Source organism: Garra rufa, chromosome 18 (assembly GCF_049309525.1).
Source record: "Garra rufa chromosome 18, GarRuf1.0, whole genome shotgun sequence".
Classification (NCBI taxonomy): Eukaryota; Metazoa; Chordata; class Actinopteri; order Cypriniformes; family Cyprinidae; genus Garra; species Garra rufa.
Genome location: NC_133378.1, coordinates 31159114 through 31183460, shown reverse-complemented (window position 1 = coordinate 31183460; position 24347 = coordinate 31159114). Strand labels below are relative to the sequence as shown.

General features: G+C 36.5%; 1 protein-coding gene across 1 annotated transcript in view; it reads left to right on the top strand.

The window, feature by feature from the left end:
• itga5 (integrin, alpha 5 (fibronectin receptor, alpha polypeptide)) overlaps positions 1-24347 on the top strand; it is a 74951-nt gene that overhangs the window by 37810 nt on the left and 12794 nt on the right. The window contains exons 13-21 of the mRNA XM_073822951.1: positions 295-495; positions 583-628; positions 2950-3063; positions 4677-4732; positions 6164-6321; positions 8616-8753; positions 12773-12840; positions 15089-15236; positions 23127-23219. Coding sequence (XP_073679052.1) covers positions 295-495; positions 583-628; positions 2950-3063; positions 4677-4732; positions 6164-6321; positions 8616-8753; positions 12773-12840; positions 15089-15236; positions 23127-23219 — 1022 coding nt within the window. The remainder of the gene's footprint in view (positions 1-294; positions 496-582; positions 629-2949; positions 3064-4676; positions 4733-6163; positions 6322-8615; positions 8754-12772; positions 12841-15088; positions 15237-23126; positions 23220-24347) is intronic.

Here is a 24347-nt window from a genome sequence, read left to right as displayed (position 1 = left end):
ATATAGCTTTGATCACATAATAAATTACATTTCCAAAATATATTGAAATAGAAAGCAGTTATTGTAAATAATAAAATTTTATTTTATAAAATAAAATAATATTTCAGAATATTACTGCTTTTTTTTGCTATATTTTTAATCAAATAAAGAAAGGAATTCTTTAAAAAACATTTAAAAAAAATCTTACTGTTCAAAAACTTTTGACTGGTAGTAAATAACAAAAGTAAGTAAAAGATTTTTTGGTATTGGCCAGAATTTTAAAATCATTGCACCTCTACAATATCTTCCTAACAGATGTAGCCATCAGTTGTCCATTTGGTGGGGAAAACAAGCAGGGACTGGTGCTCATCTATAACGGACATGCTGGAGGACTCAGGGAAAAGCCCTCTCAGGTGATCGCTGGCCAATGGGCTTCTGCCGCTCCATCAGCTCTACCTGCCAGTTTTGGTTACGCCCTTCGTGGAGGCAAAGACCTGGATAACAATGGCTACCCAGGTGAGAAAACTTAGCCTCTTTAGCTACTATTACCCACCACCACTGCTGTTGAAATCTAGTCTCATAGAATGTTTTTTGTTCTTGCAGATCTTATCGTTGGTGCATTTGGTGCAGACACAGCCGTTCTTTACAGGTCAGTAAAGACTAGAGTAAAGGCTGCTGAAAAATTCAGCTTTGTCATTACAGGAATAAAAGAAGTTCACTTCAAGAATTTTTTTTTTAAAGATAATTTACTCACCCCCTTGTCATCTAAGATGTTTGTGTCGTCTTTTGAGGAAAGCATTTCTCTCTATATAGTGGATTTCAATGGAGCCCAAAATGTAGTTCAAATGGGCTCTAAACGGTCCCAGCTGAGGAAGAAGGGTCTTATCCAGTGAAACGATCAGTTATTTTCTAAAAAAAAAAAATACAATTTATATACTTTTTAACCTCAAATGCTGGTCCTGTCTAGCTCTGCGTGAACTGTGTATTCCGCTTCAAGACAGTTAGGGTAGGTTGAAAAATTTCCATCACATTTTCTTCTCCAACTTCAAAAAACCGCCCTACATTGCTGTTTTACCTTTTTTTGTAAAGTGTGTTTGATCTTCTTTGCATGTTCACTTTGTAAACACTGGGTTGGTACTTCTGCGGCGATGTAGGATGATTTTGAAGTTGGAGGAGAAAATGAGATGGGAGTTTTTCGACATAACCTAACTGTCTTAAACCGGAATACACAGAGATAAGATGAGCATTTGAGGTTAAAAGTATATAAATTGTCAATTTGTTTAGAAATGAGCTGATCGTTTCGCTAGATAAGACCCTTCTTCCTTGGCTGGGATCGTTTAGAGCCCTTTGAAGCTGCGTTTAAACTGTATTTTGGAAGTTCAAACTTGTGGGCACCAGGGATGGAAATTAGCACCCGCCACCAGCCAAATGCGGGTGATTTTGTGTTGTGGCGGGTAAACTCACTTCACCCACCGGCCATCGTGGCGGGTAAATAAAAATAACATACTTCAACCGGACGGCGTGAGGCGGTAATGCACCTTAACGTTGGTTGCGAACTGCCGTTAAAATACACGAAGAAGAAGAAGAAGACGGCGGACACTTTTAGCGGAGGCACACCTTCAAAAAAATGTGGCGATACATCACAGGCGTTATCTTTACAATCTGCTTTTGAAGAAATATATTGTATTTCGTGGTACAGCGCACATTCTGTCAGATGCAATTCATGGCGCGTCTTTCTCAATATACTGTACAACGCGGCATTCATTCACATCAGATGATAACTCTGTGGCAGAGTTCCACTCACACAGGGGCGTAATTTCCACTGGGGACACGCTTTTCAAAATCCCGTTGGTGTCCACCCAAATGGTTTTGTTAAGTAATCTCTTGTATTTTAGAATGCACGCTCTACGCTGCCGAGAGTTTCGCGCTATAGACCTTTTTCCTGAGTAAAGGATGAGCGCCGCCATTACGAATTCTAACATCAGATTGAATGCTTTTCTGTTCCGGTTTCCATAGGAACCCATTCAAATAGCGTCCATCTGTTTTTAATGTAGCTAACGTCCGCTGCTTCGTGTCATCTACACACTCATTAAAGTGAGGCACTGACAAATGACGGTCATTGCGACATTGCCAAGTGATGGCGCTATGGAGCCATGTGCTTTTTAAAAACATTTTAATAGGTTTAACATTAGTTTATTAGCTCGGAATATACCCTAATTTGACTAGAAACAATGCAGACCGGAAATGCAAAGCATTCTTTCAGTTAAGAGTCGGACTTACTTCCGTGTTCAGGAAAAACGTCTATAGTAAAAACGAAACCAAAAGTAAAACGCGCACGCGCATTCTAAAGCAACTTTAATACCCTGCTTTTAGAGAGCGACTCCCCAATGCGCGCAAATTAGGCGACATAAAATATCTAGGATGTTATAGTACAGTATGTGGGCTATAAGTTGTGTAGTTGTGAAGATAGCTCTGTATCATGATAGAGAAATTCGGTGAAAATGTCAGTATTTTATTGAGACTTGAGATTAAATAAACTGCTCAAGTATAGTAGATCTTGTATTATTAATTTTCACATGCAGCTACACATTGTCAGTTAAAAACATAAAGTGGCTGTTAAAAACAAAGTTAATTTCCATCCCTGGTGGGCACCATAGAAGTCCACTATATAGAGAGAAATTATGTAATGTTTTCCTCAAAAAACATCATTTCTTATCGACTGAAGAAAGAAAGACATGAACGTCTTGGATGACAAGGGGGTAAATTATCTGCAAATTTTTGTTCTGGAAGTGAACTTCTCCTTTAATTACATTTTAATGTATTTAAAATTTTATTTATTGTATTTTTGATCTATTAAATGCAGTCTTGGTGAGCAGATTCATTCAAAAATATAAAAAAAACCTAGTAAATTTGATAAATTTAAAATCATAAAGGTATTTAAAATGCTTTTGGATGTTATGTCATTTCTAGGTCTCGTCCTATTGTGAACACCAGTGCTACCTTGACTGTCTATCCAACTATGATTAATCCTGAGGAGAAAGTTTGCACCATAAACCGTGGGAACGAGACCCTGCATGTGTCCTGGTATGTCTACCATCTTGCATCAGCCAGAATTTGTTGCATTCCTGGTTCAAAGCAGTAAATAGACTTTATTAGACTGTTTATCCAAATCCTAAACATTCAACATCCATTAACGTAGGAAAAGATCACGATCTTCCACATTTAACATCATTTAACCAGCACTGAAGTGCACTTATATAGGAATTGTAAAAATCTAATTCAGTAAATTAAGCTTACTTCATTACATCCACAGTCGGGCTTTGTATGTTAGGGCTGGACATATGGAAGGGTGTAGTTATGCTGTCAGCGGAGGCTTTTCCAAATGGTTTGGGCACGCTATGCTGGTTGAGAGTGAGCCAAGAAGGTGGCGAAACGCATAAAATGCCCTTTTCCCACCTCCATGACGTGCGTTATTGAAATATGCATTGAATCTATAGAGAGAAAGGAAACTCCTGGGCTGGTCCCTCTCTCTGACGTGAAATGTCTGTGTCTCCGCCTGGTCTGTTTTATACAGGGAAAGTTTGTATACGTATGTGTTGATTACAAGTCGTTGCCTAGACACAGAGGCTTTTGGGAGAAATTAGAGAGCGAGAGCAAGAGAGAGAAAAAGGGGTCTTGCAGTGGCTTTGAATGAGATATTGTTTAGTGGTGGAACACAGCTGGGAAACATCAGGACGCACTGAGCTGCACATGAATGTGAGCTCTCTCACTCTCTCACACACACACACACACACACACACACACACACACACACACACACACACACACACACACACACACACACACACACACACACAGATGTATACCCAGGTTTAGAAACACACATGGGAACACACTGCGTTTATTGCACAGGTCAGAAGTAGCCTGGATTGAGATTTTTCTTTTTCTTTTTTTCTTCAGTTTTTCACTTTTCCCCTTCTGTGTCTTGTTTCTTTTGTATGTTTTGTGTTTCTTTTGGATTCTTCTGTTTCTTTTGTTACTATTTTCTTTCTTCTTCTTTTTTGGAACTTTTTCAGTTCTTTCTGAAATGTTTTCTTTCGTTCTTTTAAACTGTCATTTAAAATCTTCACCAAACGTTTTTTTTCTTTCTTGCTTCTTTTCAGTTGGCCTCTAGTTTTTCCACCAAATATTAGCAGAACGACCATTTTTAACATTGATAATAAGTAGAAATATTTATTAAGTGCCAAATCAGCACATTGGAATGATTTCTGCAGGATCATGTGACATTGAAGACTGGAGTAATGATGCTGAAAATTCAGCTTTGCATCACAGGAATAAATTACATTTCAAAATATATTAACATTGAATACAGTTTTTCAAAATTGCAACAATGTCCCTTTATATTTCTGTTTTTACTATATATTTTTTTTTATCAAATAAATGCAGCCTTTGAACTGTAGTGCACATTACGTCAGTTTCCAGCACAGACATGATCCTAAACTGTCCTGTTTAAAAACATCTTCACATGTGTTGTGCGATCCATTATACTGTAGTCATCCTTCCTTCAAGCTGTCAAGCGTTATAGCCTAAGGAAACAATAATAGCAAATATTTCATAGCCAAAGAGATGCAACCAATCTGTTTCATTGTAATAAATCCACTTCACCGCTCATCATTTGTCTACTTTGCTTCTTACAGTGTCAACCTGAGCTTTTGCCTCTCAGCCAATGGGAAGCACCTACCAAATCATCTCGGTAAGCCACATCTGCTCCTGTTTATGCGCCTATTGATCCCCTTCGCAAAGTTATCTTAAACAGTGTTCCTTTTTAAATAAGCAACCACCCAGAACACTAGTCACACCTTAATGGATTACTCCACTTCCAGAATATAAAATTCCTGATAATTTACTCACCCCAATATCATCCAAGATATTCATGTCTTTTTTCAGAAATTAAGTTTTTTGAGGAAATCTTTCCAGGATTTTTCTCCATTTAGTGAACTTCAATGGTGTTCAACGGATTGAAGGTTAAAAATGCAGTTTTATTGCAGCTTCAAAGGGTTCTACACAATCCCACCCTAGGAATAAGTGTCTTATCTAGCCAAACGATCTGTCATTTTCATTATTCGCTTTTTAACCACAAATGCTCACCTTGTCTAGCTCTGTGATGTGAACTCTGTGCACTCCGGTTCAAGACAGTTAGGGTAGATCAAAAAACTCCCATCTCATTTTCTCCTCCAACTTCAAAATCGTCCCAAAACCGGAGTGCACAGAGTACGCATTGCAGAGCTAGACAAGACAATCATTTGAATATAAAATGTATATGAATTGTACATTTTTTTTTTTTTTGTAGAAAATAACTGATCGTTTCGCTAGATAAGACCCGTATTCCTCGGCTGGGATTGTGTAGAGCCCTTTGAAGCTGCATTGAAACGGCATTTTTAACCTTCAATCTGTTGAGCACTATTGAAGTCCAGAAAAATCCTGGAATGTTTTCCTCAAAAAACGTACTTTCTTTGCGACTGAAGAAAGAAAGACTTCTTCCTTCTTGGAACATCTTGGATGACATTGGGGTGAGTAAATTATCAGGAAATTTTTATTTGGGAAGTGGAGTAATCCTTTAACAACCACCTACAAAACAGTTATTCTAGGACTTAATTTTGCTTAAATTCCCTCACAACCTAAAATAAATCTGTTTTTTGGCATTCAACAGACCCTTCATGTTTTCCATTTCATCCATAAGCCTTTCTTTGTCCATACACATTCTTTACAATGTATTTATTCAGTAATTACTTCCCTCTTTTCCCCCCTGGGCTAATGATAGCACCATATGCCGTGCCATTAGAGGCCTAGACTATGTGCGAAGAATAACACCTACTGCACACGCTCAGATAACTGAGCACAGGTGCCCAACATACATCTGTACAGCCTGCAAATTCCTTCATGCCCTCACACCTTTCCATCAAAAGCATTATGGCTTTTCTTATAGTCATTCTCTTCAGGTGTTGGATAATGATAAAAACTAAATGTTTGGAAGAAGTCTTCACTCTTGCCAGATCTGCCCAATAGACTTTGAGATTTAGTGCTGTGTCAGCATGGCCCCGTCCTGCACCTGTATGTCGGAGCTAATGTGAAGACATAGTGCTTGAAACATTTCTAAATATATCTGGTGACGGGTGTGTTGTAGAGTTTAACGTTGAAGTTCAGCTGGACCGTCTGAAGCAGCAGCAGAAAGGGGCTGTTCGGAGAGCTCTGTTTTTAGACACCCAGCTTCCCACTTTGCAGAGGACTCTGACTGTGCCAAATGGAGCCAGAAGATGCAGTGAGACCAAGATCTTCTTACGGGTGAGTTTGACCCCAGATTATCCGGGACATTAAAAGGATTAGTTCACTCCTGAAGGAAAATTTCCTGATAATTTACTCACCCCCATGTCATCCAAGATGTTCATGTCTTTCTTCAGTCAAAAAGAAATTAAGGTTTTTGAGGAAAACTTTCCAGAATTTTGAACCTCAAATGCTCATCTTGCAGTAGCTCTGCATCCATGTAGTTTTGTTGAAAAGGTTGCATGTAACATAGGCAGAAATATTGACCCAGTGTTTACAAAGTGAACATGCTAAGAAAGTCAAACGCTCTTTACAAAAAAGGTAAAACAATGATGTTGGATGATTTTGAGATGAGTTTTTCACACTACCCTACCTTTTTGAACCAGAGTACACAGGTGAAGAACTAACCATGTGTAACTGCAGAGCTAGTGCCAGACGAGCATTTGTGGTTAAAAAGTATATACATTTTTTTTTTTTTTTTTTTTTTTTTTTTTTTTTTAGAAATGACAGATTGTTTTGCTAGATAAGACCCTTATTCTTCGACTGGAATCATTTACAACCCTTTGAAGTTAAATTGAAACTGCAATTTAGACTTTCAACCATCTGATCTTCATTGAAGTCCACGATTTGGAGAAAAATCCTGTAATGTTTTCCTCTTTTTAACCTTAATTTCTTTTTGACTGAAGAAAGACAGATATTAACATCTTGGATGACATGGGGGTGAGTAAATGATCAGGAAACTTTAATTCTGGAGTGAACTAATCCTTTAATGATGCACTAAATAGCAGGGTTGTGGACTTGAACTTTTTAATTTGATGACTTGTGGCACGACTTTAACAGCAGTGACTTGGGACTTCCCTGTCTTGACTCCAGACTTGATTGCATGGATTCAGTACTTGACTTTGGACTAGAATGCAAAGAATTAGGACGTACATGTGACTTGCACAACAATGACTTGGTCTCTGCTAAATAGTAAGGATGTAACAATATCAAAATCAAATGAAGACCTGGAAAAAAAGACAGTTTTGTACATTTTAAAGTTCAAAATGAAGAGTTCCAACCCATGTTTTTAACTAAGAAAACTTAAGTCAGAAAAAAGACTTGACTTGTATCTGAACTTTAAAGGGGACTTAACCCTATTTTAATTTGTGGTATACCATCTCAGTCTAAATTACATTCACACTGGTGTTTTTGAAAGCCAAACAAATTAGAATACAATTATAATGACAACAATTTTATATTATTTTTTTTATTCCTATGGCAGTAATAGCCATATATTGTAAAATAATTACACTGTAAAATAAATGAAAATTAATATTTAATAAGTATATTATTTTTGCTTCACACTATAGTAGGGAAATTACAATACTACTTTCCTAATTTCTACACTTGAAAGAGATATTTAGAATTTGGACTCCATTTAAACCGCTAGTTGTCAGCAATTCATACTGCACTTTTAAGCTTTTATTTTGACAGAAATGGCAGTAGAGCTTTTATTTTGGCAGAAAGTGAGAACAGGCTTACAAAAAAGCACCACAGTACAAATCTAGCTAAATTTTGTAATCATCTGCCACTAAAATAAAACATAACAGGTGGCCGCTGTTTTCCCAAACGTGTGCTAAACTCACAGTACATGTAATAAACACATACATTCACTGAGAACTGAGCCGTTCTGAGGAGCGGAAAACACCGGATCACAAGCTAATTGTCTGAACAAAGTGCACGCTTCACTTTAAAATGCACAGCTTAAACAAGTTTGTGTGACAAATACTGTGCAAAAGCATAATGGCACAAAACACAACTTTAAAGACCTTTTATATTAGAATAAGAGGTTTAAATATATTTTAAAAGCTACACTTTTTGCCCGGAAGATATATCGTTTCATATCGTCATGTGACCGTGATAATATCGAGACAGTTTTGCTATTGCGATACCACAATATTGATAATACCGTTACTTCCCTACTAAATAGTATATACTGTATATAAAAGTTGGGTAAAAATGGTGTAACATCACTGAATTTAAAAGATTCATTGTTCAATGTATGTTTTATGAGGAAGGGGATTGTGAGCCAATGAGAATTAAGAGTAGGTGGGGCTAACCAATGGAAACATTGAGTGGAAAAATGACCTATGTCATTAAAGTGAGTCAGTTTTCCATTTCTTAGTACAAGATAAGTGTTAAAAGTAAGGATAAGTAAGATAAGTGTGGCAATAGATGCCAAAATTCAGCGAGGGATTAACAGTGCCGTTTCGTCCTGCTTTCTGACCTTTCTCACAAACTCCCGCTCTGTTTTCCTCTCTGTTGGAGTGTAGGATGAGAAGGACTTCAGGGATAAACTGTCACCTATCTTCGTTGCGCTCAACTTTAGCCTGAATCCTCAAGCTGCGGCAGACAGATACGGCCTGCGGCCCATCCTCAACTACCAGACAGCGGAGCTCATCGAACAGAAAGTACGTACATCTGCTGCTGCAGATTTCTTACAATTCTTTATGTGAACAGACTGGAACGATAGGTTCTTCTCCAGCTATGAAGAGCTTTTCAAAACATACATCTGGGATGTTCTCCAAATTGTCTGGAAAGACATTTGAGAGCTGGAGGAAATGTGTTGTGTGTACGGCAGAGAACTTTTCACTGTCCCACCAGGAGTAGCTTTCTGGGCTTTGTGGAAACTGCTCTGTAGAGGTGTTTGCGCATATAGAGGGTAAATAGGTTTCTGTTATTTTCCGGGCGGGATCTCGCAGGCCATATGGCGTCTGTTTAGGTTTAACATTTTGGGTGGCAGCTTTCTCTCAGTAGTTATTGAGACCGTGCCGAACACATGGGCCGCACTGACCATATGCAGAAACATTCTAATCAGAGGTCTTGGAAACATTGCAGATGGAACAATCTTCTAAAATGTTCGCTTATTCAAGCCAAAAAACTAAGTGGAAGCCCTTTTATTCCTGATAAATGAGAGTGTGCTTTATAAAGGAAGGGGAAATTATTTTAAAATGTAGTCTAAAACACATGTTGCAAATTTTTAGAAATTTACTTTTTATTTTCACATTGGTTTTATATTGCTTTAAAAAAAAGTACACTAACAAAAATAATTGTGTAATAATAATTTAATATTATTATTGTTCTTATTAAAAGTTACATATATTTTATGAGTATAAATATTTAAAAATATCCACAATATAAATATGAAAAAATATCCACAATATTCTTAAAGTAATTAAATAAAATATAAAATATTACTATTAACCCAGTAAAATTTTATATTTTTGTATATAGTATGAACATATAATTATAATATATTGTATAAATAATAATATATAAATGTATAGATAAGTGTTTGTTAATTAAAATTATTAAAGTTTCATATATTTTTATAGAGTATAAATATATAAAAATTTCCACAATATTTTTTGAAAAATTACATTAAAAAATATAAATTATGGCTAATAACCCAATATCATTTTAGAGAGTATAAATGTATAAAAATGTCCACAATATTCTTAGAAAAATTAAATATAAAATATTAATTGACTAATAACCTAATATAATTTTATATTTTTAAATATCATATAAACATATGATTATATAAATACTATATTAATATAGAAATAAGTGTTTAAGACAATTAAATATTATTATTATTATTATTAATATAACTTACATATATTAATATAAAGAGTATAAATATTCTTAGAATAATTAAATAAAACTAAACATTATTACTATTAAGCCAAAATAATTGTGTATATATAAATGTAATATAAACACATAATTATATATTATATAAATAATATTAATTAAATATATGAATGTTTAAATCAATTAAAAATTATTATTACTGTTGTTGTTGTTGTTGTTATTATTATTATTATTATTATTATTATTATTAAAGTTACATATATTTATAAATGTATAATATATAATGTGTATATGTAGTGTAAATATATTAAATTATCCACAATTTTTGAATAAAAATGATTACTAATAGCCTATTATAATTTTATATTTTCAAATATTATGTAAGAATTTTACATATAATTTTATATTATAGTATTATATAATATTAAATACATAAGTGTTTGTCTATTTAAAATAAACAACAACAACAACAATAATAATAACAAAACAAAAAATGTATAGAAAAAAAAATCTAGAATTAAAGCAAATTATAACAATGACAAAAATAGCAAAATGTATTTATTATTATTATTATTATTATTATTATTATTATTAAAATTATTTTCTAATAAAAAAACAATTAATGGAATAAATTAATAAATCTTGTGGGAATTTATTTTTTATTTTGTGGTATTTATTTTTCATGGGATCATAGGTGCGAGGCTCCGTATTCGTCTTGCCTATAGATCAAGATGTTTTCAAGCTCCTTTGATAAATGTTGTGAGGTATCCCGCCTGACGCGCTCCAGTTTGCTGACCCAATCCTGCTGTTTGCAGACCTTGACACTTCCGTAAACACTTTATGGTGGTTTTGGCAGTGGATCAGCTTGGACATATGCACATGTGACCCTCTCTTGTGTCTCCGCTTGGGCTTCTAATTGTTTGGTTGCTCCACTGAACCCAAACAACCCACTCCAGGAGGTTCGGAGCGGCCCGATACAAAGCTATGGAAAGGGGTGGCCGCTTTCATCGCTTGTAATTAGAGCTCAGCAACTGCTGATTACAGGGAAGCCACTTTGCCCTTTCTAATCTCCCTATTCTATTTTCTTATCCTCATCGTCATGTTGCGTCATCCTCGCACATGTTGGAAATACGCCGACGGGTGGTAGCAATTAGCAGCGACACCACTTTCCCCTTTTCTTTAAGTTTTAGAGACATTCATAAATAGTATATAGATTCTCTCTCATTAATGTGTGTGCGCTTTATGTGATATATATATATATATATATATAATGTATTTATATTTGCGCTTGTGGTAAGAGTTGGGTGGTGTCGCGTGCAGCTAGCATGCGGTTCAGGGTCGGCAGTCTCTGATGTGGATGTTGGTGGCAGATAGAACAGCCTTATGGGTACAACCATAGCTCTTTATCCCTTCAAGCAAGCTCTATATGTTTTTTGAGGCATGTACACATCTGTTTTCAACCTAGAATTCATTCAGCAGTGTTTACTAATCTAAAACATCGCATTTTGTAGGCTGAAGAGGGATATTTACCTTTGTAAACATATTGTTTATGTTCATCTTGTATGATGGTGTATTAGGCAGCAATATTCTCTGACCATTATGCAGTCATGCGCTAATACTTGACCTAATGGAACGCACTGTTTATATTGTCGCCAGCCGCCGATGTCTGTTGTTTACAAATATCTTGTAAGTGCTTTGCTTCGATTTTCAAAAGTAGTTTCATACTCTAAGTAGTTTCATGGGAATTTCTAAGTATGTAAAGGTTATTGGAATTTTTTTTTTTTTAAAGTGCCTAGAGTTGTTTTGTTGGGGAATTGGTTATGGGAAGTGTGACTCAAAGTATGCTTATTATAAGGTGATGATGCCTGAATGACATTAACGTAAGTGGATTGCAGTTGGTATCCTGCGTTTGATTAAGAAAATGATGAGCTGGAGAAACTTTTCTATGCTCAACTTTTTTCAAGTTTTCTTTAGATCACATTGTTTGTAAATGAATGGCTATGTTTCTATTTCACCTCTAAAGTCAATATAAAATTGAAATTGACCCTGTTTACTTTCTAATGGTGCATTCTTTGTGTTATTGTGAACTATTCATCAGTGCATGTTGTTTTATTTTTAATCAAAATGTGTTAAATCAAAATTTCTCTTCATCCCTTTTAGTTAACATGGCTTAGGTTGTGGGTTATTGATTACTACTACTACTACTACTAATAATAATAATAATATTACCACCACCACCACCACTATAAATATGATTTATATATTCACAATATTTTTTTAGAGTAATTAAATGCAGAAACAACAATACTACTACTACTACTACTACTACTACTACTACTACTACTACTACTACTACTACTACTTATTTTTAAGTCATTACATACTACTACTACTACTACATATAATAATAATAATAATAATAATAATAATAATAATAATAATAATAATAATAATAATAATACATTAATTAGCATTATTTATGCATTTAATTACTTTAATAACATTGTGGATTTTTACCAATTTATACAAATGCATTTTAATTCATTCATGCAATTAAAAACATTCTATTTTGGTATAAATTAATAGATCTGAACAAAAATTATCAAAATTTTATATGCAGTCTGCATTTGCATATAACCAGACCTGTCTGGCTTCATTTTGATATGCAATGCCCACTTCCAATCCCCATCCAATCAACTCCTGACATATACATTTTCACATGTAATTCTCTGTTTCAATCAAATAAGTCTCATTCTAAAGCTAAAATGGCTTGCAAAAGTTGAAGACTGATTTCTCAGTTTCTTACCTAATGTTTTTCTGGCTTGTCTTCTAGGCCCAGATTTTATTGGACTGCGGAGAGGACAACATCTGCGTCCCTGACCTGAAACTCTCTGTGCACGGGTAAGATGATTAGCAAGGAATGCAAAAAAAAATAAAATAAAAGCCTGGGGTTTTAATGTGATTGTTGCAAAGTTTGCACTACAGTCATGAATAAAGTAAAACTATTTTAGGCACGAGAAATGAGTAATGGCTTTTCCAGCTACTGTTTAGATTAGATATTTGGACAAATATACATGAGTCACAGCTTTTAGAAAGTTGGACAGAGTGTTCCCAGGTGAGATTAGCGACACACACACACACACATACACACACACACACACATGCACAGATATACAGGAAAAAAACAGGAAGGAGGGCTATGCAACAGGTGCTGGGATTGGCTGACTCGGCTTGTGGGAAAAAAATAAAACTGCATAGATGAAGCAGATAAGTTTGGAAAATTTGGGGGCTTGGAAAACTCTGTGGCCCCCACTTTTCCCTGCAGTTACAATGCCAGTTTCCTGCAGTTGATTTGTAAAATCTCTGGGTATTTTCTCTCAGATTTGTTTGTATAAAAACCTTACAGATTAGTTGCATTTGTTCTAGGTCACATATTTATTAAACTGCGGCGGGTATTAATTTTCTCCGCAGAGTGAATTGAATTTTCTTGTCATTCAACAAGCAGAATGAATAGCATCTTTTGGAAATTCACTCAAGGGGTTATTCTTTAGGAGACAATGGGAAAATACACTGCTATTCAAAAGTTTGGGATCAGTAAGATTTGAAATGTCTCTTATGCTCATCAAAGTTCCATTTATTTAATCAAAAATACAGAAAAAACAGTAATATTGTGTAACATTATTGCAATTTAAAGCCATTTAGTGGCTTTTATTTTAATACACTTTAAAATACAATTTATTTCTGTATTGCAAAGCTGAAATTCAAGCATCATTACTCCAGTCTTGAGAAATCATTCTAATATGCTGATTTATTATCAGTGTTGGAAACATTTGTGCTGCTTAATATTTTTTTTGGAACCTGTGATACTTTTTTTTTTTTCAAGTTCAAATGAACAGCATTTATTCAAAATAAAAATATTTTCCAGCAATATAAGCCTTGACTATCACTTTTTATCTGTTTAACACATCCTTGCTGAATAAAGTTTTAAAATCTTTGAAAGAAAGAAATAAAGTTTACTGAACCCAAATTTTGCAGTGTATATTGTTAGAAAAGATTTCTAATTTAAATAAATGCTGCTCTTTTTAATGTTTAATTCATCAAAGATTAATGAAAAAAGAATCACAGCTTCCAAAAAAAGTTTCCAACATTGATAGTAAATCAGCATATTAGATCATATTATATCATGTGACACTGAAGACTGCAGTAATGATGCTGAAAATTCAGCTTTGCATCACAGAAATAAATTCTATTTTAAAGTACATTAAAACAGAAAACCACTATTTTAAACTGCAATAATATTTCACAATATTACAGCTTTTTCTGTATTTTTAATCAAATAAACGTAGCCTTAATGAGCAAAAAAGGCTTTTTTTAACGTTACAAATCTTACTGATCCCAAACTTTTGAACGGCAGTGTACATCTAGACAGTTTCACAGAAATGTCAGCATCTACTTCCCATCTCTAGGTTTCAGTCAAATTCATTCTATTATAAATCATTCCCATGTGACTATTAGAACTTACTGGTGTTTATTTGTTGTAAGGATCATTATATTTATTTTGATGACCCATTGAATGCAAACCGTGACTTGAACCCAACCTCATATGTGCCATATGGAGGGGTTTGTTATGAAAGTACAGCAAGCGATGGCTTCCACATAGGTTCAAGTCCCCCACCAGCCGAGTGCCAGCGTTTCAATTCAGTACGTGCCGCTTCCCCGGCATGGCTTTACGAGGCCAGGCGGTAATTGGAAGCGTCTGTGTGGCCCTTGCATGGAATTTCTCATTGTGTCTGAGATGTAGAGAGAAAAGAAAGGGGGGAGGGAACGCAACGGAATAGAAAAAAGGGAACTTTGCGGAATGTTTCACAGTCTTTGTCGTTGCATGTTTATACTTTATAGCTACAATGGAAATTAGGGTTTTTTTAATAGGAAATGTGAGTACAATGCAGGAGGAAGGGCTTCCTGTTGGAAATATCTGAGTGACGTTTTACTGCTAGGTCAGCAGAATTACATGTAGTCAATGTCCTGTGTGCTTAATACTTATATAAATACTGTTTTAAATGTCCAGTTAGTGACTTGAATTTGCTCTTGACCCTATAGAAAGTAAAAAGAAAGAGATTTACGTTTGGTTCACGTTTTGGTTCTGCAGGGACAGGAAGGAAGTGTACATGGGCGATGACAACTCTCTGACCCTGACTTTCAACGCGAAGAACGACGGAGGCGGAGCTTACGAAGCCGAGCTCTATGTGGTCCTGCCACCAGAGGCCGACTACAGCGGAATTGCTCGTAATAACGAGGTGAGATACGGAGACCCTCCCTCCAGGTGCTGCCTATTACACGGACGTGTGCCAGACCCCGTCCATTAACTTCTACATGTGTTCAGCATTTCAGCTGAGAAAGACCTTTGTTCTGTGACTTTGATACTCAGGAATAGGCGTGTTTTTTATTAATGGAGACATGCAATGAGAAATCCTGTAGTGAGGCAAAAATATACAGTAGATTACGTTACAGTTTAAGTAGGGGTGGCCATTACAGGAGGTTTAGGGCATCAAATGCCTGTTTAAATAAATTACTTGTAGTTTTTTTTAAGGGATAGTTCAATTCTCTCATTGATTACTCACCCTCATGTTGTTCCAAACCTGTAAGATTTTCGCTCATCTTCAGAAAGGAAATTAAGATATTTTTAATGAAATCCGAGAGCTTTCTGACCCTGCGTAGATAGCAACATGACTTCCACACAAGTTTTGCTACTCCTGTGAATGTGCGTTGACTGACACAAATTGTATTCTCATAGCTTCATACAGTTAAGGTTGAACCACAAGCCTAAAACTGACTGTTTTAAAGGGGTCATCGGATGCCCATTTTCCACAAGTTCATATGATTCTTTAGGGTCTTAATGAAAAGTCTCTAATATACTTTGGTTAAAAATTCTCAATAGTAGTGTAAAAAAACACCCTTTTACCATGTCAAAATCAGCTCTGCAAAATTTCAGCTCATTTTAAGAAATGGCCCCTTTAAATGCCACCAAGCTCTGCTCGTCCCGCCCCTCTCTGGGATTATGTTTACTTTAGCCGCATTTAGCTGCATTTAGCCGCGTTTATCGGAGAAACTTGCCAACAAGCACGTTATTAAGAAAGGCCATTTGCAAAGATGCATAAAAAACCCTTATACTCACTTCTGCTGTGAGTATGTGTTCTACTAGTGTTAATTTCGTTGACGAAAACTATGGTGAAAAATGTTGGTTGACGTCATAAGATGAGATGAAGACGAGATGATAAGAAGGTCAGTCAACTATAACTATGACCAGTGTTGGGGAAAATTACTTTTAAAAGTAATGCATTAAATATTGAGTTACTCCCTAAAAAAGTAACTAATTACGTTACTTAGTTACTTTTTATGCAAAGTAATGCGTTACATTACTTTTGCTTAACTTTTTAAATCTGGGCAGGGCTTGCTTGTTTTGTTTTTACTGTAAAAAGTTCTATTTTTGGCAAATGTAAAAGCCTTTTTGCACCAAATGCCTCAGGCTTAGAGAAAAGTAAATTCACATCTGTACATTAGACCACAGAAGAAAAGATGTCAACTCTTCAGCAATAAAATAAAAGGAAAACAAATTTTTGCTTATTAGTATGGATGAATTGGATCATCGAAGGTCGGCAGCAAAGACATCGGTTAATAAAAAGGGATTAAATGCATAAAAGATATTTGTATTATTTAACAACATGCAGGTTGTGTTGAATTTCACTGTTTTTATTCATTTTGAGGATTATGACTATATTTAGGGCCCGAGCACCGATGGTGTGAGGACCCTATTGGATCTGCTTCGTTTATTATTATTATTATTATTATTATTCTTCTCCAAAATGAATCGCATTTTTGAGGGCTTAGACATACCCGAAAACTCATGAAACTTCGCACACACATCAGACCTGGCGAAAATTTACGTCTGATATGGGTTGCAGAAGTGGGTGTGGCAAAATGGCTCGATAGCGCCACCTTTACACGTTCCGCGGTGTGCGCTTTCAGTTGTGATTCACGTACATGCACGAAAATCGGTACACACATCTAGCTCACCAATACCTACAAAAAAGCCTCTTGGAGCAAAATTTGACACCCAACAGGAAGTCGGTTATTTTTAATTTTCTTAGCAAAATTTGTGTAATTTTTGCCATTTTCAGGCGTCATACTTGAACGAACTCCTCCTAGAGATTTATTCGGATCAACGGCAAATTTGGTGAGTCTAATCTAAAGCCCTTTGTGACGTTAAATTGCGAAGATCTAGAGTTTTCATCGGAGGGCGTGTCCGTGGCGGCCTGGCAAATTTCGATGCTTCGCCATGAAAAAGGAAGTTGCTATAACTCAGGCATAAAATGCCCGATCTGCCCCAAACTTCACATGTGTGATAACACTCCTGACCTGATGACATCTACATGCCCATATTCAGTTTTACTCATAGCGCCACCTGCTGGCACCAGGAAGTGTCATGCTGTACTCTGCAACAAGCTCCTCCAAAAGATTTAATCAGATCAACACCAAAATCTGTCAGTCTAATATAAAGGCCTTAATGATGTTAAATTGCGAAGATCTTGAGTTTTCGTTGAAGGGTGTGTCCGTGGCGACCTGGCAAATTTCGTGGTCTCGCCATGGATATAAAACTTGTTATAACTCAGCCATAAAATGTCCAATTTGCCTCAAACTTCACATGTTCGATAAGAGTCCTGGCCTGAACCAATCTGAAGGCCTATATTCTATTATAATCACAGCGCCACCTGTTGGCAATAGGAAATGACTTGTACCAAACTCCTCCTAGAGATTTAATGATATCAACATTATATTTGGTCAGACTGATCTCGAGGCCTTAGAGATGTTAAATTGTGAAGATCTTGAGTTTTCGTTAAAGGGCGTGTCCATGGCGGCCTGACAAAGTTTGATGTTTCGCCATGGACATAAAAGTTGTTATAACTCAGCCATAAAATGTCCGATCTGCCTCAAACTTCACATGTTTGGTAAAAGTCCTGGCCTGAAGACATCTAAAGGCCAATATACAGATATCATTATAGCGCCACCTATTGGCAGCAGGATATATCATATCTTGCACTAACTCACACATACCAAGGTCAATCTGCACCAAACTTCATATGTTTGATCAAAGTGCTGGCCTGAACACATCTACATGCCAATAATCAGTTATAGGCATAGCGCCACCAGCTGGCAGCAGGAAGTTTGGCACATTTAAGTGACTTTGATCTATTTTTCCTACATTTACTGTATTAAAAGCATACTGCCCACCGTTTGCTGTGTTCCTAAAGCCACCGGTCGGCGGTGAGCCCGTGTGCGAGGGCCCGTTCATCGCTGCTTGCAGCTTTAATTATTATTATTCTTCTTCTTCTCCAAAGTGAATCGCATTTTAGAGGACCTAAACATTCCCGAAAACTCACAAAACTTTGCACACACATCAAACCTGGCGAAAATTTACGTCTGATTTGGGTTTCAGAAGTGGGTGTGGCAAAATGGCTCGACAGCGCCACCTTTAGACGTTCAGCGGTGTGCGCTTTCAGCTGTGATTCACGTACATGCACCGAAATCGGTACACACATGTAACTCACCAATACCTACAAAAAAGCCTCTTGGAACAAAATCCGGAACCCAACAGGAAGTCGGTTAATATTAATATTCTCAGCAAAATTTGTGTCATTTTTGCCTTTTTCAGGTGTCGTACTTGAACGAACTCCTCCTACAGATTTATTCGGATCAACGCCAAATTTGCAGAGTCTAGTCTAAAGCCCTTTGTGACGTTAAATTGTGAAGATCTAGAGTTTTCATCGGAGGGCGTGTCCGTGGCGGCCTCGCAAATTTCGATGTTTCGCCATGAAAAAGGAAGTTGCTATAACTCAGGCATACAATGTCCTATCTGTCCCAAACTTCACATGTGTGATAACACTCCTGACCTGAAGACATCTAGATGCCCATATTCAGTTATAGTCATAGCGCCACCTGCAGGCAACAGGAAGTGTCATGCTGTACTCTACAACCAACTCCTCCTAGAGATTTATTCAGATCAACACCAAAATCGGTCAGTCTAATATAAAGGCCGTAGCGATGTTAAATTGTGAAGATCTTGAGTTTTCGGTAAAGGGCGTGTCCGTGGCGGCCTGACAAATTTCGAGGTCTCGCCATGGATATAAAACTTGTTATAACTCAGCCATAAAATGTCAGATTTGCCTCAAACTTCACATATTCGATAAGAGTCCTGGCCTGAACACATCTGAAGGCCAATATTCTATTATAATCACAGCGCCACCTGTTGGCAACAGGAAATGACTTGTATCAAACTCCTCCTAGAGATTTAATGATGTCAACATTATATTTGGCCATTCTGATCTAGAGGCCTTAGAGATGTTAAATTGTGAAGATCTTGAGTTTTCGTTAAAGGGCGTGTCTGTGGCGGCATGACAAAGTTTGATGTTTCGCCATAGACATATAAGTTGTTATAACTCAGCCATAAAATGTCCGATCTGCCTCAAACTTCACTGGTTTGGTAAGAGTCCTGGCCTGAAGACACCTAAAGGCCAATATTCAGATATTATCATAGTGCCACCTGTTGGCAGCAGGATATATCATATCTTTCACTAACTCAAACATACCAAGGTCAATCTGCACCAAACTTCATATGATTGATGAAAGTGGTGGCCTGAACACATCTACATGCCAATAATCAGTTATATGCATAGCGCCACCAGCTGGCAGCAGGTAATTTGGCACATTTAAGTGACTTTGATCTATTTTTCCTACATTTACTGTATTAAAAGCATACTGCCCACCGTTTGCTGTGTTCCTAAAGCCACCGGTCGGCGGTGAGCCCGTGTGCGAGGGCCCGTTCATCGCTGCTTGCAGCTTTAATTATTATTATTCTTCTTCTTCTCCAAAGTGAATCGCATTTTAGAGGACCTAAACATTCCCGAAAACTCACAAAACTTTGCACACACATCAAACCTGGCGAAAATTTACGTCTGATTTGGGTTTCAGAAGTGGGTGTGGCAAAATGGCTCGACAGCGCCACCTTTAGGCGTTCAGCGGTGTGCGCTTTCAGCTGTGATTCACGTACATGCACCGAAATCGGTACACACATGTATCTCACCAATACCTACAAAAAAGCCTCTTGGAACAAAATCCGGAACCCAACAGGAAGTCGGTTAATATTAATATTCTCAGCAAAATTTGTGTCATTTTTGCCTTTTTCAGGTGTCGTACTTGAACGAACTCCTCCTACAGATTTATTCGGATCAACGCCAAATTTGCAGAGTCTAGTCTAAAGCCCTTTGTGACGTTAAATTGTGAAGATCTAGAGTTTTCATCGGAGGGCGTGTCCGTGGTGGCCTCGCAAATTTCGATGTTTCGCCATGAAAAAGGAAGTTGCTATAACTCAGGCATACAATGTCCTATCTGTCCCAAACTTCACATGTGTGATAACACTCCTGAGCTGAAGACATCTAGATGCCCATATACAGTTATAGTCATAGCGCCACCTGCAGGCAACAGGAAGTGTCATGCTGTACTCTACAACCAACTCCTCCTAGAGATTTATTCAGATCAACACCAAAATCGGTCAGTCTAATATAAAGGCCGTAGCGATGTTAAATTGTGAAGATCTTGAGTTTTCGGTAAAGGGCGTGTCCGTGGCGGCCTGACAAATTTCGAGGTCTCGCCATGGATATAAAACTTGTTATAACTCAGCCATAAAATGTCCGATTTGCCTCAAACTTCACATATTCGATAAGAGTCCTGGCCTGAACACATCTGAAGGCCAATATTCTATTATAATCACAGCGCCACCTGTTGGCAACAGGAAATGACTTGTATCAAACTCCTCCTAGAGATTTAATGATGTCAACATTATATTTGGCCATTCTGATCTAGAGGCTTTAGAGATGTTAAATTGTGAAGATCTTGAGTTTTCGTTAAAGGGCGTGTCTGTGGCGGCATGACAAAGTTTGATGTTTCGCCATAGACATATAAGTTGTTATAACTCAGCCATAAAATGTCCGATCTGCCTCAAACTTCACAGGTTTGGTAAGAGTCCTGGCCTGAAGACACCTAAAGGCCAATATTCAGATATTATCATAGTGCCACCTGTTGGCAGCAGGATATATCATATCTTTCACTAACTCAAACATACCAAGGTCAATCTGCACCAAACTTCATATGATTGATGAAAGTGGTGGCCTGAACACATCTACATGCCAATAATCAGTTATATGCATAGCGCCACCAGCTGGCAGCAGGTAATTTGGCACATTTAAGTGACTTTGATCTATTTTTCCTACATTTACTGTATTAAAAGCATACTGCCCACCGTTTGCTGTGTTCCTAAAGCCACCGGTCGGCGGTGAGCCCGTGTGCGAGGGCCCGTTCATCGCTGCTTGCAGCTTTAATTATTATGATTATGACTATATTAACATGCAATTTTGTTGACAATAAAAGACGGGAGTAAAATGTATTCCCAAAATAAAAACTTTACTAAAAACATATTTTCAGCAAAAATAAACAGACAAAATGTTATTGCTAACTGCTGTTCACACCTCTACTATGCAAGCTTTTCGTGTGTGGTTGCCAGATGCCAAGAGTTCAGATTGCTGAAGTAGAGCTTTGCTGTTACAAGGATTCATTATCTGCCCGGCGTTTTGCTCATTTTAAGCTGGCAACCATGTGCACGAGCTCACTCTTCATTGCAGAAGCGCTGACGATGATCTGACAACCCAGACAAACAAGCTTGAGTTTAGCAATCTAAGTGAAAGTGTCACTTAGCCGGTCTGTGTTCTGTCATGAGATTTTGACTATATTGTTTGCGATTTGTGGTTTCTGAGTAAATGCACTTACTCAACCACTGTTGGTTTAATAGATAAAAAGGCTATTGCAATTTGGAATTACTCACTGTTATATTTTGTTTGTTTAACCAGTTTTCATAATGTATACAGAGAGTGTGCATAAGTCTTTGGTATTAATTTATATAAAAAAGCTTATATATAGATAAATTAATACACTAGATGAGGTAAAATAAACCTTGTATGAGTCTACATTCAATTGATTTGTGCTTACTGGTAAAAGTACAGTACCTGACTGGTTTTGTGGTCCAGGGTCACAAATGACATTAGTCATTACAATTATAATTTGGGACAAAAATATTTTTTATCAGTTTAATTTGTTTTCATTTCATTGACTAAAACCTGAGTAAAATGCTTAGACATTTTGTTGACTTAAACTTGACCAAACAATTAATTAATAATAATCTTATTGCTAAAGTGTCAACTTTTCATTGACTAAAACTTGACTAAAATATTTCAGGTTTTCTTCGACTAAAACTTGACTAAAATGTTGAGGATTTTAGGCCTGGTTTCATAGACAGGTTTTAGCCTAAGCCAGGATTAGGCCTTAGTTCAATTAAGACATTTAAGTAATTTTTATAAATGTGCCTTAGAAAAAAACTTTACTGGTGTGCATCTTGAGACAAAACAAAGGCACTGATATATTTTAAGCTCAATCAGTGCAAGTTTCATTCCGTTGAAAAATCTCAGACTTACATTTTAGTCTAGGACTATGTTTAAGGACATTTAACCCAGGACTAAGAATAAAATTGAAAATAGCTGCTGAAATTAACACAACTCTTTACTACCTTTCTGGGCCTTGAACATAGTAGTTGCATTGCTGTCTAGACAGGCTCTCAGATTTCATCAAAAATGTCTTAATTTGTGATCCGAAGTAAACGAAGGACTTATGGGTTTGAAACGACATGAGGGTAAGTAACTATTGACCCAATTTTCATTTTTGGGTCAACTATCCCTTTAACCCTAAATGTGTGTAGTGATGATTTAGTGGAAAAATGTAACACTCAGCAGAAGTACCACATCTGGGCTAAGAAGGTCAAGACATGAGTCAGGGATATGAGGTGTGTGTGTGTGTGTGTGTGTGTGTGTGTGTGTGTGTGTGTGTGTGTGTGTGTGTGTGTGTGTGTGTGTGTGTGTGTGTGTGTGTGTGTGTGTGTGTGTGTGTGTCTGTGTCTGTGTCTGTGTGTGTGTGTGTGTCTGTGTGTGTGTGTGTGTGTCTGTGTCTGTGTCTGTGTGTGTGTGTCTGTGTCTGTGTGTCTGTGTGTCCCGAAAATTACTGGTCTTTTTCTCTATTTCTCTGGACAGAGCCTGACCCAACTGACCTGCAGTTATGAGACGGAAAATCAGACCCGATACCTCAGCTGCGACCTCGGGAACCCCATGAAATCAGCCACTAGCGTAAGCACCTAACACTCTTCTTTCTGTTTTTGTGCATTTACACACTTAAGTGACTTGAGAATTCACTGATTTAAAAAACTGATTTAAAAAAAACTTTCATCAAGTACAGTTGATAAAACTGCTTTCTGCTTTCCCAGCATGTCTGAGAACAGCTTTTTCCGAAATCTCTGTAAAAAAAAGAATGTTTATTATTACTCAGTTATTCTTTTCAAGCATTCACAAAGGACTGGAAATTCTGATTTGCTTTTGTTTTGTTTGTAACAAATAAACACAGCTTTCATGTTTTATTTGATTTGTTTGCCAAAAAATACACCGTTTTTGTTTTGTTTGGGTTTTGTTTTTTCAAACAAATACACAAAGCTTTCATGTTTTGTTTTAGTTTTTTGTGTGTGAAACCAATACACAAAGCTTTTATGTGGTGTTTTGTTTTTGTTTTGTTTGTGAAACAAATACACACATCTTTCATGTTGTGTTTGGTTTTGTTTGTGAAACAAATACATACAGCTTTCATGTTTTGTTTGGTATTGTTTGTGAAACAAATACACACATCTTTCATGTTTTGTTTGGTTTTGTTTGTGAAACATACATACAGCTTTCATGTTTTGCTTTTGTTTTGTTTCTAACAAATACACACAGCTTTCATGTTTTGTTTGGTTTTGTTTGTGAAACAAATACACACATCTTTCATGTTTTGTTTGTGAAACATACATACAGCTTTCATGTTTTGCTTTTGTTTTGTTTCTAACAAATACACACAGCTTTCATGTTTTGTTTGGTTTTGTTTGTGAAACATACATACAGCTTTCATGTTTTGCTTTTGTTTTGTTTCTAACAAATACACACAGCTTTCATGTTTTGTTTGGTTTTGTTTGTGAAACAAATACATAAAGCTTTCATGTTTTGCTTTTGTTTTGTTTCTAACAAATACACACATCTTTCATGTTTTGTTTGTGAAACAAATACATACAGCTTTCATGTTTTGCTTTTGTTTTGTTTCTAACAAATACACACAGCTTTCATGTTTTTTGTTTGAATTTTAAAACTGAGATTTGAACAGCTTTTTCTGAAATCTCTGTAAAACTGTTTATAATTATTCAGTTCCTTTTCAAGCATTCACAAATGACTGGA